The sequence below is a fragment of the Labrus mixtus genome, chromosome 22, assembly GCF_963584025.1.
Source record: "Labrus mixtus chromosome 22, fLabMix1.1, whole genome shotgun sequence".
Lineage (NCBI taxonomy): Eukaryota > Metazoa > Chordata > Actinopteri > Labriformes > Labridae > Labrus > Labrus mixtus.
Window position 1 is genome coordinate 13142715 of NC_083633.1, and position 13178 is coordinate 13155892.

The 13178-nt window shown below is 38.6% G+C and overlaps 1 protein-coding gene and 1 long non-coding RNA gene across 2 annotated transcripts; both read right to left on the reverse strand.

Annotated features, from left to right (window-relative positions):
- Positions 1 to 5471: 5471 nt before the first annotated feature.
- Positions 5472 to 8227, reverse strand: LOC132956580 (troponin I, slow skeletal muscle-like). The gene is made up of 7 exons (XM_061030101.1): positions 8006 to 8227; positions 7312 to 7353; positions 6863 to 6904; positions 6525 to 6656; positions 6325 to 6414; positions 5955 to 6137; positions 5472 to 5856 (listed from the first exon to the last, which is right to left on the reverse strand). Exons 1-7 carry the CDS (start codon positions 8210 to 8212, stop codon positions 5755 to 5757), a joined length of 798 nt encoding a protein of 265 aa, XP_060886084.1. The 5' UTR covers positions 8213 to 8227; the 3' UTR covers positions 5472 to 5754.
- A 1830-nt stretch (positions 8228 to 10057) lies between these two features.
- Positions 10058 to 12535, reverse strand: LOC132956677 (uncharacterized). The gene is made up of 3 exons (XR_009666069.1): positions 12274 to 12535; positions 12075 to 12171; positions 10058 to 11754 (listed from the first exon to the last, which is right to left on the reverse strand). It is a non-coding gene; the product is annotated as an uncharacterized LOC132956677 (long non-coding RNA).
- Positions 12536 to 13178: the final 643 nt, after the last annotated feature.

The window sequence follows — 13178 nt, forward strand, 5'->3', positions numbered from 1 at the left end:
CTTTCGATGTTTGTGGAGTTTTTAATGAACTGCACAGATTTCTTCTTCATGTGTATTTGCATCTCTTTTTAAAGCATCCAGCTATTTAAAGCGAGGGGAATCTTTAATGGCTGCATCTTGTTGACCCCTTGGTCTGCTACGGTGTCCAAAACCAATACCCATCAGCCCCCTCTCCCTCCCCACTGGCTCAGAGGAAACCAATAATAGCATTACTGCTTATCCTGTGATTAAAATAAAGAGATACAGTGTTCTTAAGAGTCCTGATTGGAAATACAGTTTAACGGATACTTAAGGCAAATTATTCTGTATGTACACAGAAGCACCACTTCAAAAAAAAAATCCAAGTCCTGTAGCAATTAAAATAGTCAATTAAAAGATGTGACTACGCTACATGTTGCAACCTGTTCTTGGTTCCTTTGATGCTTGTATTTCCTTCCCATCATTGTTAAGCGAGGTGATTGTGCTCGGGATCAGAGACAGACCAAAGTCCGTCACAGGTGAGCAGGGCGAGGTCTGACGTGGTGTAAAACCTCCGCTGTTAGCTGATGCAACCGCTGTGAAACAGCTTTTATGTTTGAGAAACACACTAACAAACAGAAAAATACTCAACACTGTGCAAGAGCTTCTCACTGTGGTCCAGAGGATGCGTCACCTCTTACCATTCATGGAATTTCAGCTTTATAAAAAGAAAAGTATTTTTGAAAGCTAATTGTACGGCTAACGGGAATAAGCACTTACCCATACATTTACGCAAATAAACACATTTTTGAATGAAAGAAGTGGACTTACTTTTTTACTCCCCAAAGATATTACACCAAATTTCTTGCTTCCGGTGAAGTCTTCAGACTGTTATAGTATCTTTTAGCATTTTGATTTGGTTTAACAGTCGACAATATGACAGTTTTTGTTCCATACCATAAAGTTTAAAATGTATACACGTTCGGCCAAGCACCAAACCACGGCACCTAGCAACTAGTTAGTCAACATCGCGGATCATTTATCAGCTGAGGAGCCAGATATGTCTCTTGGGTGTTGGCAGGAAGCAAAAACTAACACTCAAAGGAGACTGAGTATTGGATTTACTTTATTAGTTGCTTTAAACAGAACTCAGAATGATTGATACTTTAATTTGGTTCTTCTGGATTTGTCGACATGTTAGCTAGCCTTTATTAAATGTGTAAAGGAATGGTAATCTGCAGTGTTTTGTTAATGGCTGGTTTCACTCTTCCAGGCGATCAAAAAATCAATAAACTTTGAAGCTTTTGAAACTTTTGAAGAAATATGAGGTGACATTCTGTACTGTAAAGTAATGTAGTGCTCATTAGGCACCTGTAGTTTCAGAACAAGCGAGGCAAACGCTAACCCTCAACCTTTTCGTTGGGTCAAATGGTTTGGCTCTGAATAAGAATGTGTCTTCATCATTTTTGCTTCCAGTCATTTCTATAGGCTGCTTGTAAATGTTTCATTGAGGTTGAAAAGAGCTTCACCTCTCACTCCGAATCCAATTAACACTTTTTGACTGAGGGGAGCATTTTGCACATTGTGCGTGTGTGTGTGTGTGTGTGTGTGTGTGTGTGTGTGTGTAAGTGCACTTGTGTGTCTTTTATGTCTAAACCCCTTGAATCCACCTTTCTAATGCTTCTTTTTAAGCTCCTTTTCCTGTGTCATTACCTCCAAATATAGGCGAATATTTAGAGAAGAAACAGGATTTGCCTCAAGCAGCTTATTTGTCACTTTACCACCACAGAAAGCTGTAAACACTTACTGTACAGTACTTAGTCATCATAAGCCAAGAGGTCACAGGAAGTCTGCAACTTTGTACCTCAAACCAACACGGGAACATTGAAGTGGAGAAGTAAGTACATTCATTTCTCCCTCTCGCTTTCTTTCTGAAAAATCTTTACCCCATGACCTTATTTCAAAGCTACAAAAATAAAAAAAAGGATATTTTCTGTTGCTTCTCAATCATTAAGCTTTATTATTGCAATATGTAAATCAAAGTCATGTTAATTACTTCCCCAATCGCTTGACTCACTGCACCTGCTCATCATTTCCCTGGAAGCTCTAAGGAGCACACATACACTGTATAAAGCATGGACGTAGTCTAAGTGACGTCACCCATTGGTTTCTGAAGCAGGTTTTTGAGACCCATCGAAGTCAGACCAGCCACGCCCCGATTCATAAAATCAAAACAGATTAGGTTTTAAAACAGTAATCCTCCATACAGCGTGTGCCTATAAAAACCTATGCAGAAGAAAACATGTTTATTTCTGCTGTCAAAATGGGATCATTAACTTGGAGTGTGTATGTGACTTCCAGGACTGCATGCACTTTTTAGCACTTTTTCAAAACTGGAGGTCAACGCTTGGTTGCACATCTTCCATTGTCAGGGAGTTCTTTGTCTGCATTTATTTGCCCCCAAATCGTCGAATATTTGGCTGCTTTTGTTCAGTTTCTATTAAAGTGACTTTAATTGAAACTACTCTGCCTGAGGTTCTGCATTTGGGTCCTCCCTTGTTGCCAAGTACATGAACTGCGACAGGCATTGATAATGAGAAGAGACATTTGAAAGGGAAATCTACAATAAATGTTGTAAATTGCAGGTTTTGTTTCACACAACAGTTTGAGAAACACCTGCAGCAACATTATTGTTTATTATTTTAAACACTGGAAAAGAAATGGCACGTTGAAAACAAAAAAAACATTTGTACTCTGTCTTTGTGGTTTTGGTTCTGTATAACACTTACCTGTAGACAAATTCTGGATAACACTCATTTCATTTCATCAACATGTGATTGCTTTCGAACACATGCTCTGGGTCATATGGAGGCCAGTGTAATCACTAGACCCCCCCCCCCCCCCCCATTACTGTCAAATATTTTCCAATAATGTCTCCACCGGTCCCTCCAGTCATTAATACCCTGCTCATGCTGCATGTTGATGATTAATGGTATCAATCATTCTTCCTCATCAGACCACACACACACACACACACACACACACACACACACACACACACACACACACACACACACACACACACACACACACACACACACACACACACACACACACACACACACACACAATACAATCTGCCTCTGTGTTTTATTCGCAGCCTAACTATCATTTTTCTATTCCTTTGTGTTATTACTTCAGTGAAATGAACTAACACTTCTCAGAGCCACAGCTGTCATTATTTCATGTGTCAGGCTCCACAGTACCTCTTCTTGTTTATCAAAAAACTTTTGATAAAATGAATCATTATGTCCTCTAAGACTGAAGAGGCCTTCTTTTAAACAGATTGTATTCATAAAACATAAATCTTTCCAACTGCTTTTTTTATTTTTAAGATAAAGTTTAATACAGTCTATCCCCCTCTCCAAACTTCTACTGAAACTAAACAAAATAAACTCAATTCTGTATGTGTTCATTAATAAGATAAACAAAAGTTATCCTTTCTTTTTCATTTTGAGAGTACTGGATTGAAGAGATATTTCCCTTACTTTGGACGCCTGAATTTTGGGACATCATTTATTAGAAAGACATAAAATTTCCCAAGTTATAAGATTAAAATACATCTGTAGATTTGACTTTCCAATACATGATTGCATCCACTTTTTGATTAACTTTTGGGTATTTAATGCAGAAGTACTGTGGTCCTCTGATTGTTGACTGCCACCCAGTGGTACTGACACCAAAGCACAGTTAGATCCCACACGCAGCAGTCACCGTGTTGGTGTGAGTTTTGACACATCCGCTCACATTTTAATGTGTCTCTCACCTCGTCAAGGTCCAAAGGAGATTCCAGCGTCATGACCTTTTTTGTCATGTTAACAGTCACTATGTGGTGTTGACATGAGTGAATTTAGCACATCTGGAGCATTCGTTCTATGTGAAGGTTATTCATCAGGGGGTATTTATAGATACAGGGTGTTGAGACCTGGGTTGCTCTTTATTATAAGAGAGCATGGGCAGGCAAGAGCATGAGTAAACACACACACACACACACACGCCGGTTTATGCAAACTAAGAAGGGTGTGACAGTGACACCTTCATCTGTCTTAGGCGTGGATACAAACTTTGCATTCCTCAGGGTCATCTGACATGTGTTACTGATTTGGATTAAATAATTTGGTTCCAAATGTTGGTTCCAGGGAGCGCATGGTACACACAGAAAAAGAGTCTAAGTCCTTGTTTTAAACTAAATATGAAAAAAGGCATCGACGACTTTACCAACATTTTCAATTAATAGATTAGTAAAGTGGATACGTTTTTGTTGGAGATGATAAGGCTTTTTGTAATCTCTTGATGGCCATATATTAGCTTATCCTTTTTCACTTGTTAGGCCATAACTGGGTTAGCATATTAAATACCGTTACCTCTGTATAAGACCAGTATTAAGTTATGTAACTTTTGTATTTTAAATTTTGTTTGGTGTGTAAAATAATCTAAACAATGTCGAAATTGAGAAGATTATTTTTTTTTCAACAGAAATAACATTTGTCATTCCAGAGAGGGTAAAGTACCATTGAATACGGGTATAAATGATGGGTTTTTGTTTCCACTGTTAATGGTACCCAACCCAACTTTAGAAATGATTATCCTGCACACTGCACGTGTTTATACATATATATATGCATCATTTACATTCTTGAGAGATTTGTATCAGCTGTCTAAACACACCTTTCCATAAACAGCCAATAAAAGCATACAATGCATCAACTGATCTGTACTTCCAGGGATCCTGAAGCTATTGTTAGTGTAACTCTCATACTTGAAATAACAAAGGCTTTGGTGACAGCAGCCAGTCAACCCACTGACACACAGGAGCAGAACATGCATGTGTGCTGTAACAATGGCTGCAGGTTAGGCTGTCCGTCTCAAGTTTTGCTTTTAAAGGATTGGAGTTACCGAGGACGAAGTCATCGCTAAAAATACTCAGCCCAGGTGTTCCGAGGGTCTAAGATTCACCATCTGCTGGAAAGTCTCCTGTGGTTTATTTCTATTATCACACTGAATACAACTCATGGAAAAAAAACTTACTTTTCATCGAAAGTGAAACAGATTTTATTCCCCCATTATTTTAAAATACCACCAATGCAATTTTGACGATAAACCTGGCCTTCGCAATCGTCTAATTCAAGGCCAGTTTTCTTTCAAACCTTTACTTGGGTTTTTCCAAATGTCTGAAACTCTATCTTTTTCTTCGAGAAAGAAACAGTCATTATCATTACATTTTCTCCTCAGTTCAAGAGATAACTTTCAGTATGTTTTTTTCAACTTTTATAATGGATACATCCAAGATCTATTTAAACATTATGAGTTTGAGTACACCTGTTGTTCCCCCTCTCATCTTCCTTTTTTAAATCCATCATGAGTTAAGCTGCTTTCCAGCCTCTTACATGCCGCACATAAACCAACGGCTGCCAGCAGTACAATGAAACATGATAAAGTCAAATACAAATATGGAACATCAAAGACTGAGTGTTTATTCATATCCACTTTAATTGTCTAAAGATGTCATAAGAAAACACGTTGGTAATAAAAAAACAAAACAATGGGTTTCTACTCAAACTAAACTTTTCTGTAAGTGTTCTGAGTCATTGCACTGTCTATGGAGGCACAGCTGAAAAGCCTTTATCTTAATTCCTACAGGTTCTGAGTCATTAAGCCTTCTGGTACTCCATTCTTTTCTAGACACCTTTTTTCTCCAGCGCTAAGTGTTCTAGCGTCATCATTTTTTTGCGAGTCTCACTGTGCGCCGCCCGCTGTATCGAACATCTTCTTGCGACCCTCCATGCCTGACATCGCTTCCACGTTTTTACGCCAGTCACCCACTTCAGTAGTGAGCACCTTGAGTTGAGCAAATAAAAATAGGAAAATGAAAACATCACAAAGGCTTGGAACACCTCAGGGGAGTAGGGAGACCGACAGATGAAATATTTTGATACCTTGTCCTGTTTGACGTCCTCCTTCTTCACAGACTTGAGGTTGGCTCGGAGATCCATGGAGCCCTTGTGTTTGGAGCCCAGGAGAGCCCTCATCATCTCGTCTGCTGACACCCTCACCTTCCTCAGCGCCGGCTTTTTGAACTTGCCTCCAAGGTCCTGTACTTTCAGCTTTAGCTCGTGAATCTAGAAGATACAAAACAAACTGCAAAATTCAGTTTGTGCTTATGCTTGTTGGTAACTTAATAATCTCCAAGTTTTTTGTTTTTTTTTTATCTCTGGCTTTAAACCAAATAAGGGAACTTGGATTAATTTGAGAATATTGACTTAACCATGCAAGAAAAGCAGTACAGGAGAGTGTTCAGAAACTTACATCTTTGTTGTGTTTGTTGACTTTGGACTCACAGTCGTACCTCTCCTCATCCACAACATCAATCTTTGTATGAAGCTGTTTACATAGACTCTGAAGAAGGAGAAATGTGGTGTGTAACCATACAACTCTATAATCTCGTACATTTTTTGGCTGTGGGAAAAAAAAAAAGAGTCTGCTCTTAAGTGTTTTGTGACTCCTACTTGTAGCTCGTCGAGTGGTAATCCAGACAGCTGCAAAGGGGGCAACTTGTCTCCAAGATAGCGCACTTTCTCCTCCTCCCTCTCCTGCCGCTCCCTCTCCAAATCCTCACAGGCTCTCGTAAGGAGAAGCATCTGATTGCACAAAACAGATCACCACTTCAGTCAGAGGTGAAAGTGCTCGACAGAATCAAAGCTTTGTATATAAAGCGTACAGAGCTAAAAGGTTTCTTGCTTCTTAATGTGGGTTAAGAGGTGGGATAAATCTTAAATACATCAATAAATGTTTCCCCCACCTTCTTAATACATTTGGAACATCTCAGGCTGTGTTAACCACTCACCTTGAGGGACAGCTTGCGTGAAGCCGAAATCTTCGACTTCGGCTGTAAAAAAAATAATGGTTGTTAATATTATGTCACAATGAAAAAGACGATCACATTTGAATGATTATTTATTTATTTTATGATGGCGGCTATTCAGGGTTGTATAGATGCATTAACACAAAGGATGGACACAATGTTCATCAGTTATGTCTTTTAAAGGCAATCACTCCATATACAGTCAGATATGTATGGAGGGGTCTGTGAGTGTCACAGAGTCAACAATCACTGCGAGCCACATGTAAAAAGATAATGCTTTATTATTAGGATGGAGTCAAGGGGAAAGCTCTCAGTGCTTCTGATAACTCCGACAGATAACCACTGCCAGATCTTTGCCAGTGTGTGCATAGGGACAATGTGTCCCCTCTCCATGCATGCAGGATTAACACTGTAGAAAGTAGCTCGCTCACCTTAACCCCTTTGGGATTCATCTCTGCGGGTCTGTCGGGCTCCTGAAATCTCCAACAAATAAAGATGAGTGAGATGATGCTAAAAGTTCATTAGGTTTATATGAGAACATTAAAAGTGGATGATTGTGTTCATGAATTTTTTTATCATAAAGAGAAGTTAATCACACCAATACGGACCATGACATTCAGGGATTGAGGATTAACATGGCATTTCTTACATCACTTCAATTATCAACACAGGGGGTTATATGTCACTCTAATGAATCACAGTGTAATCTGTCTCAACATCCTTTGACAAGAGGATTAAAGCGAGGACTTGACAAGGACAAATCCATTCCCTATACTCCAAATCATATCTTGTTGTTTTGCACAGTGACACTGCAATTCAGCTCTCTAGCTGACAAATCAAGCAGAACCCTGACAGCAGAAGATCTCATGCTAAAAAAAAAAATGTTAACCTTTTAAACAATTGAAAGCTGTCCTGTTGTGTAGAATAACAGTTGTTCAGAATTATTTGTAAGAGAATGAAGAGTCACATTGAAATAGATTTAAATGCTTCCTCACACTTTTAAATATGTTAAAAAAAATGCAAAATAGACTTAAAACAAATTTAAACAAAACCAAATCATACATTGGAAACGTACTTAAAAAGCTGAAGTATTTTAAAATCACTGTGTAACATTGGCAGTTTTACCTGAGAGTGGTTGTCTGTGGTGGTGCAGAGAGTCAAACAGTGTCCGCTGAAGACAATAGGCAGCTTTTTATGAGAGCTGTGTAGCGCATGGACCGCAGATATAACGTCTGGTCCCAAGAATGTGTTGGCATGGGACCAGACTTGAGATATCACCACGGCTGACACTGAGACAACTCCAGAGGAGTGTAATAATAAATCAAGGGGCATTACCTTAATGGAATTGTCCTGATATCGCCTTTTGTTGCTTGAAACAGACTTAGATATAAACAAAATTATAAATTGGTAAAAAAAAAAAAAAAAAAAAAAAAATGTCATAGAAATATCCGTTGTATGCCAAAGGGTGGAGCTAGTTGAGTTAAAGGACTGATACAGGGGTAGACAGCTAGCTACCAGGACCTTTTCTAACCCCCCAAAAAAGACATGATTATCTGTTTGTTTTATCCATCCAAAAAAAGTTTAAAACATCGAAATTTGTAATTTTACAAGCGGTACTCCTTAGCCAGGACCAGATAGTAGGCGGCTAGCCACATATCCAGGAAGTTAGCATACTGTGAGGAATCGTTGTCGCTTTTATCCTTTGTTTTTTTTACCTTTCAGAACAAATTATATGAAAAGCTGTAATTAATTATCATTGCATGCTGTTTTATGGATTGTTTTTTTGGAGACATGCTAGCGGTTTTTACCATTTTTTCTTCCTTAAAACTCCTGTGAGGAACTTTCAGTTTGTGTATTTATGATGGTTTCCTCTGGGGACAAATTGATACCTCTTTTCTCCTTCTCCGTGCGGATAAATGTGTAAGTCGTGCTTTTAACTCCAAAAAACACATCACTCATTGTGAGTATTTGCTGTAGAAAATGTAAAAAGAATTTGAGCTGACACCTACCCTGTGGCAGTGGTTTAAAGCATTTATAATAATAATATAGAAATAGCCAATCTTTTTTTCTGATGGTCGAATTTGCTTTTGTAGGTCAGGTAGAGGCAGTAGTATTCATTTCAGTCTGTTTGTCAACCAGCTAAAAACCCTTTACAGGAGCTTTAAGGTTAATGTTTAGCTTTAGCATCAAATTTAGCATACAAACAGGAGTGTTGTAGCTTCAAATTTAGAACTAGCAAAAAAGAAGAAATTGTACTCTAAACTTAGCATGTAATAAGATGAATAATGACCCAAAAAGGCACAAGGGTTTAGCTAGATAATAATGCAATAAAGGAGTACAATGTACACCCACCCCACACTCACAAATAGCAAAGGCAAACAATCACTTTCTAAGAATAGGCCAAGCTGCTCATCCCTTATAGGCAGCATTTAACAGTGGTGAGACAAAGTTAGTAGCACTATCAACATCTACAATCATAGTTTAATACAATATTTCAATCTAATTGTCAATTTTCTGTCTGTAAGTAGTTATTCTTTCTTTCATAGTATAAGTATGATGGTTAATGACGCTGCTGCCTCATATCTGTTTATCAGCCTCAGGGAGGCTGTTAGTGCTCGTCATTACCGTTAAGATTTATCCGGGGGGTTAAATGTCGTGTAGAGTGACATTATCAAGGTTAAATAACAGGGATTGACTCAATTGGCATTTGATCTATTCTAATCACAGCTATTATGACAAAAATACTGGTTGATGTGATTACATAGAGCCCTAGAATAGCAGCAGGTTGATCCTCTTTTGCCACAACAGCTTTAAATTCATCGGAAGAGGAGTAGGTGGAACAGCATGTTTGAGTAGCTGCTGCTACAGTGATGATATACAATTTAATTCAGACTGAGAATAGACTGGGAGTAGAGGAGGGGAGGGAAACAACAGCGACTATACATGTAAATGACTCCAGTCGTCGTGTTTAAAAGGGAAAGATTTGAAGAAAGCTCAAATTGCTGTATCATTAAAACATTTTCGGACCACATTTCAAGTTGAGGTAAAAACGTTCTCCTCTTGCCATCTTGTTTTGTCATTTATTTTTGCCCACTTGAACTCTCTGGAGGCTTTCTTCAAATAAAAGCATATATGAAAACAAAGGTTGGGTTCTCATCAAGTATTTAAAAAAAAAAGATTGACTTCATCCTCAATTGATTTGAACGACAGAAGAGGATGTGGCAATCTGAAAAGAATTCAGATTGCCACATCCTAACAATGCTAACAATAATATATTTAGCAGTTAGCAAACACTTGCAACATTAGCCTTGATGGCCCTATGTGACCCTAAAGCTATGAATGCAATGATGAAATGGTACCGTTGGCGAGAGTCTAGTGAACTCTCTTTAATCATGCTCAACAGAGCAGACTGTCAACTTTTGGCGACACTTGATAGTCACGAACAACGCTAACATATTGCGCAAACACAAAGTTCATCTTCCTATTTTATATTGTCAGGCACACTTTTACACATGGCTCAAGTGTTCTCACGCATTTCTTAAGACATTGCTGAGCTGTACTTTGAGTGAAGTGCTAATTAGGAAATAGCTAACAGGTTGAACTAATAAAGCGAACATTGTAAACCTGCTAGCTAAACATTAGCGAGACCTCTTTGCCTCAGCTGCCTTGTTTATCCTGTTACACGTGTGTTTTTGTGTTATCATTTGCGTTCAACAATGTCTTGGCCTGACTTCATGAAGTTATCCGAGCACGCATGCTAATCTTGACCTGAGCTGTGACACTTCTTGCTAATCACTTTAACCCCCAAGCATCAAGTTTCGGTTCTTTCCACTTGCTTATCCTGGAATAAAGCTGGTCCAAGTGCTAAGATGTTTTTGGTTAACCTGGCTTTAGTTACAAGGACATCTTAATAAGAGTCAAATGAAGCGGTGACGAGTCTAGGCTAAAACTTAGCTCTGAGTGAGTTGTAAGGGCTTCTCGGAGATTAGACACCAGTGTGAAGATGAATCAGCAGCTTTGTCAGGTATAGTAATAGTATGATAAAACTTTGTTTGTCTTTCTTATATCTCAAGTTCTGACCTTTATGTTCTGTTTAATCTGTCATCCATCAATCAATTGGATTCATATAGCTAAACTACATCAGACATGCTCTAATGGATTCGTACATGTATTTTTTTAAAGGCCTATTTTGGTCCGCCAATGACCACGCACACATACAGCACATACATGCATACGTTCATCCAGACTCTTAAAAAATATTTCAAAATAAATGTCCATACTGTAAATTATATCTACGAGTAATGTGGTCACACTCATATCAGTTATGTAGGCTATATGTAATTGTTAATATGTAATTAAATCAATCGCCCCCCCCCCCCAAAAAAAAGAAAAATGTGTTATTGTCACACATTTGGCAAGATGGATAGAATATTGGAGATAAAAATACTGAAATAAAAATGTCCCACACCTGCCTCAGGTTAATCTGGGATCTTCACTATACATTTCCTGATGTCACTACCCTATGAAAAATATCATGTAGAGGTGAAAGTAAGATTTGACAACAGAAATAAACCTGACGTTTCCATGCCTCTGAACCTTTTTTATGAATTCCCCTAGTTATACACGTTATTTTCACAGATATTTGATATGCAACATCAAACTTCCAGATATATTAGTGCTACGGTGTCAAACACCATTTGATGTTGTCTGATATAACGGAGGGAGAACAGAAGCTAAAGAGACAATACCTCAGTGAGCAATGAAAGGCAATAAAAGGAGGAAGACGCGGGGGACAACAAATGTTCTGTCATCGGTTTTTTTTCAGTGATCCTCAGCAGGTGGGAGTGCTATTTCTGATGCAACCCAACTCCGCTCTGTCTCCACACACACACACACACACACACACACACACACACACACACACACACACACACACACACACACACACACACACACACAAAGGAAAAAAAACACAGAGAGGCCTGGGTATCAGGGAAGCGCTTGTAATGCACTTTCTACTCTTACAGCTTTCATAAATAGATAGGTGACAGCTCAATGTGTCGCCCCGCAGTTCTCCATATGTGGTCGTAAATCTGAACAATTGACCTCATTTTGAATCTCTTGAACAAAAAAAAAAACAGAAACAAACAACAGTATTATTCTTTAAGACAGACCACTGATGCCTGATCCTCACCTGCTCTTTGAAAGGTTATTTGTCCCGTCAGTTGTCGAACACATAATCCATCCGAATCCGCTGTCATCCTGACCCAGCAGGCTCAGGCATGAGCTGACTACACAATGACATTAAAGCTTCTGTTATCATTTGAAACCAAACTGTATTGTGTGTATGAGTATTTAGTTTACTGTTTACAGATGGTTTATCCCCCATATACCTCTGCCTGTCTTCTCTGACTTTCTGGATCTTCTAGAGACTAGCATGTTGTTTCTTAGTTTGGACACTGGGTACTGTGAAAGCAGCTGATACATGACTACAGCCAAGAAGGCTGCTATGGCATCACTCTGCTGCCCACTGCTCTGACCTTGATGCTGCCTCCAAGTTCCCCAACAGGGCGCAGTGAGCAGCCAACATTTCTCAGCTGGCTACGATTCTGTCCAGCTTTATATGCCGACAACTGAGTGGGTGGAGCTGTGTGGGTGTGGGTGTGGGTGTGTGTGTGTGTGTGTGTGTATGCGCATGTGCATTATCGTACATATTTTTTAATTTTCATATCTTTTAATTTTGTGAAAGCAAAACTGCCTCTCGTTAACTCCAGGGGAGGGCAGATTGTTTGCACCTGGGTCAGAGTGACTCTAACTACAGAGCTCCTCATTGATTGGCCAAAACAGCAAGTAGGAGGACATAAGAGGTTTAGGAAAACAGCAAACTGGTTGTTCTTCGTTTGGTTTGTCATTCTTTAGGAATATAGCAATTTAGTTTTTCTGTGATGTCTGTTTAATAAGTGTGAAGTGCTGGACACAGAACCTGAGAAATGATATCTCCTGTAGCTACAGCCTTTTGTTATCTTTTAAAGTAATGCATTATAATGTTATAATAATATAATATAATAATGTCTTCATAATTTGTATATATGTTTACATGAGAATCTTTCTGAGATTATACCATTTTTAACGTGCAAAAAATGCAGCAAATCTTCAAATTCAGGACTTTTTAAAAAAATTTATTTTACCTTTGAGAACCTTAAAAGGGCTGGTGAGGAAATAAGACAAGATAAACAATGCAGCAAGATTTAATTCCTTATTTTACAATACAATAAGTGCTTCTCCTAGTTTTTATGAC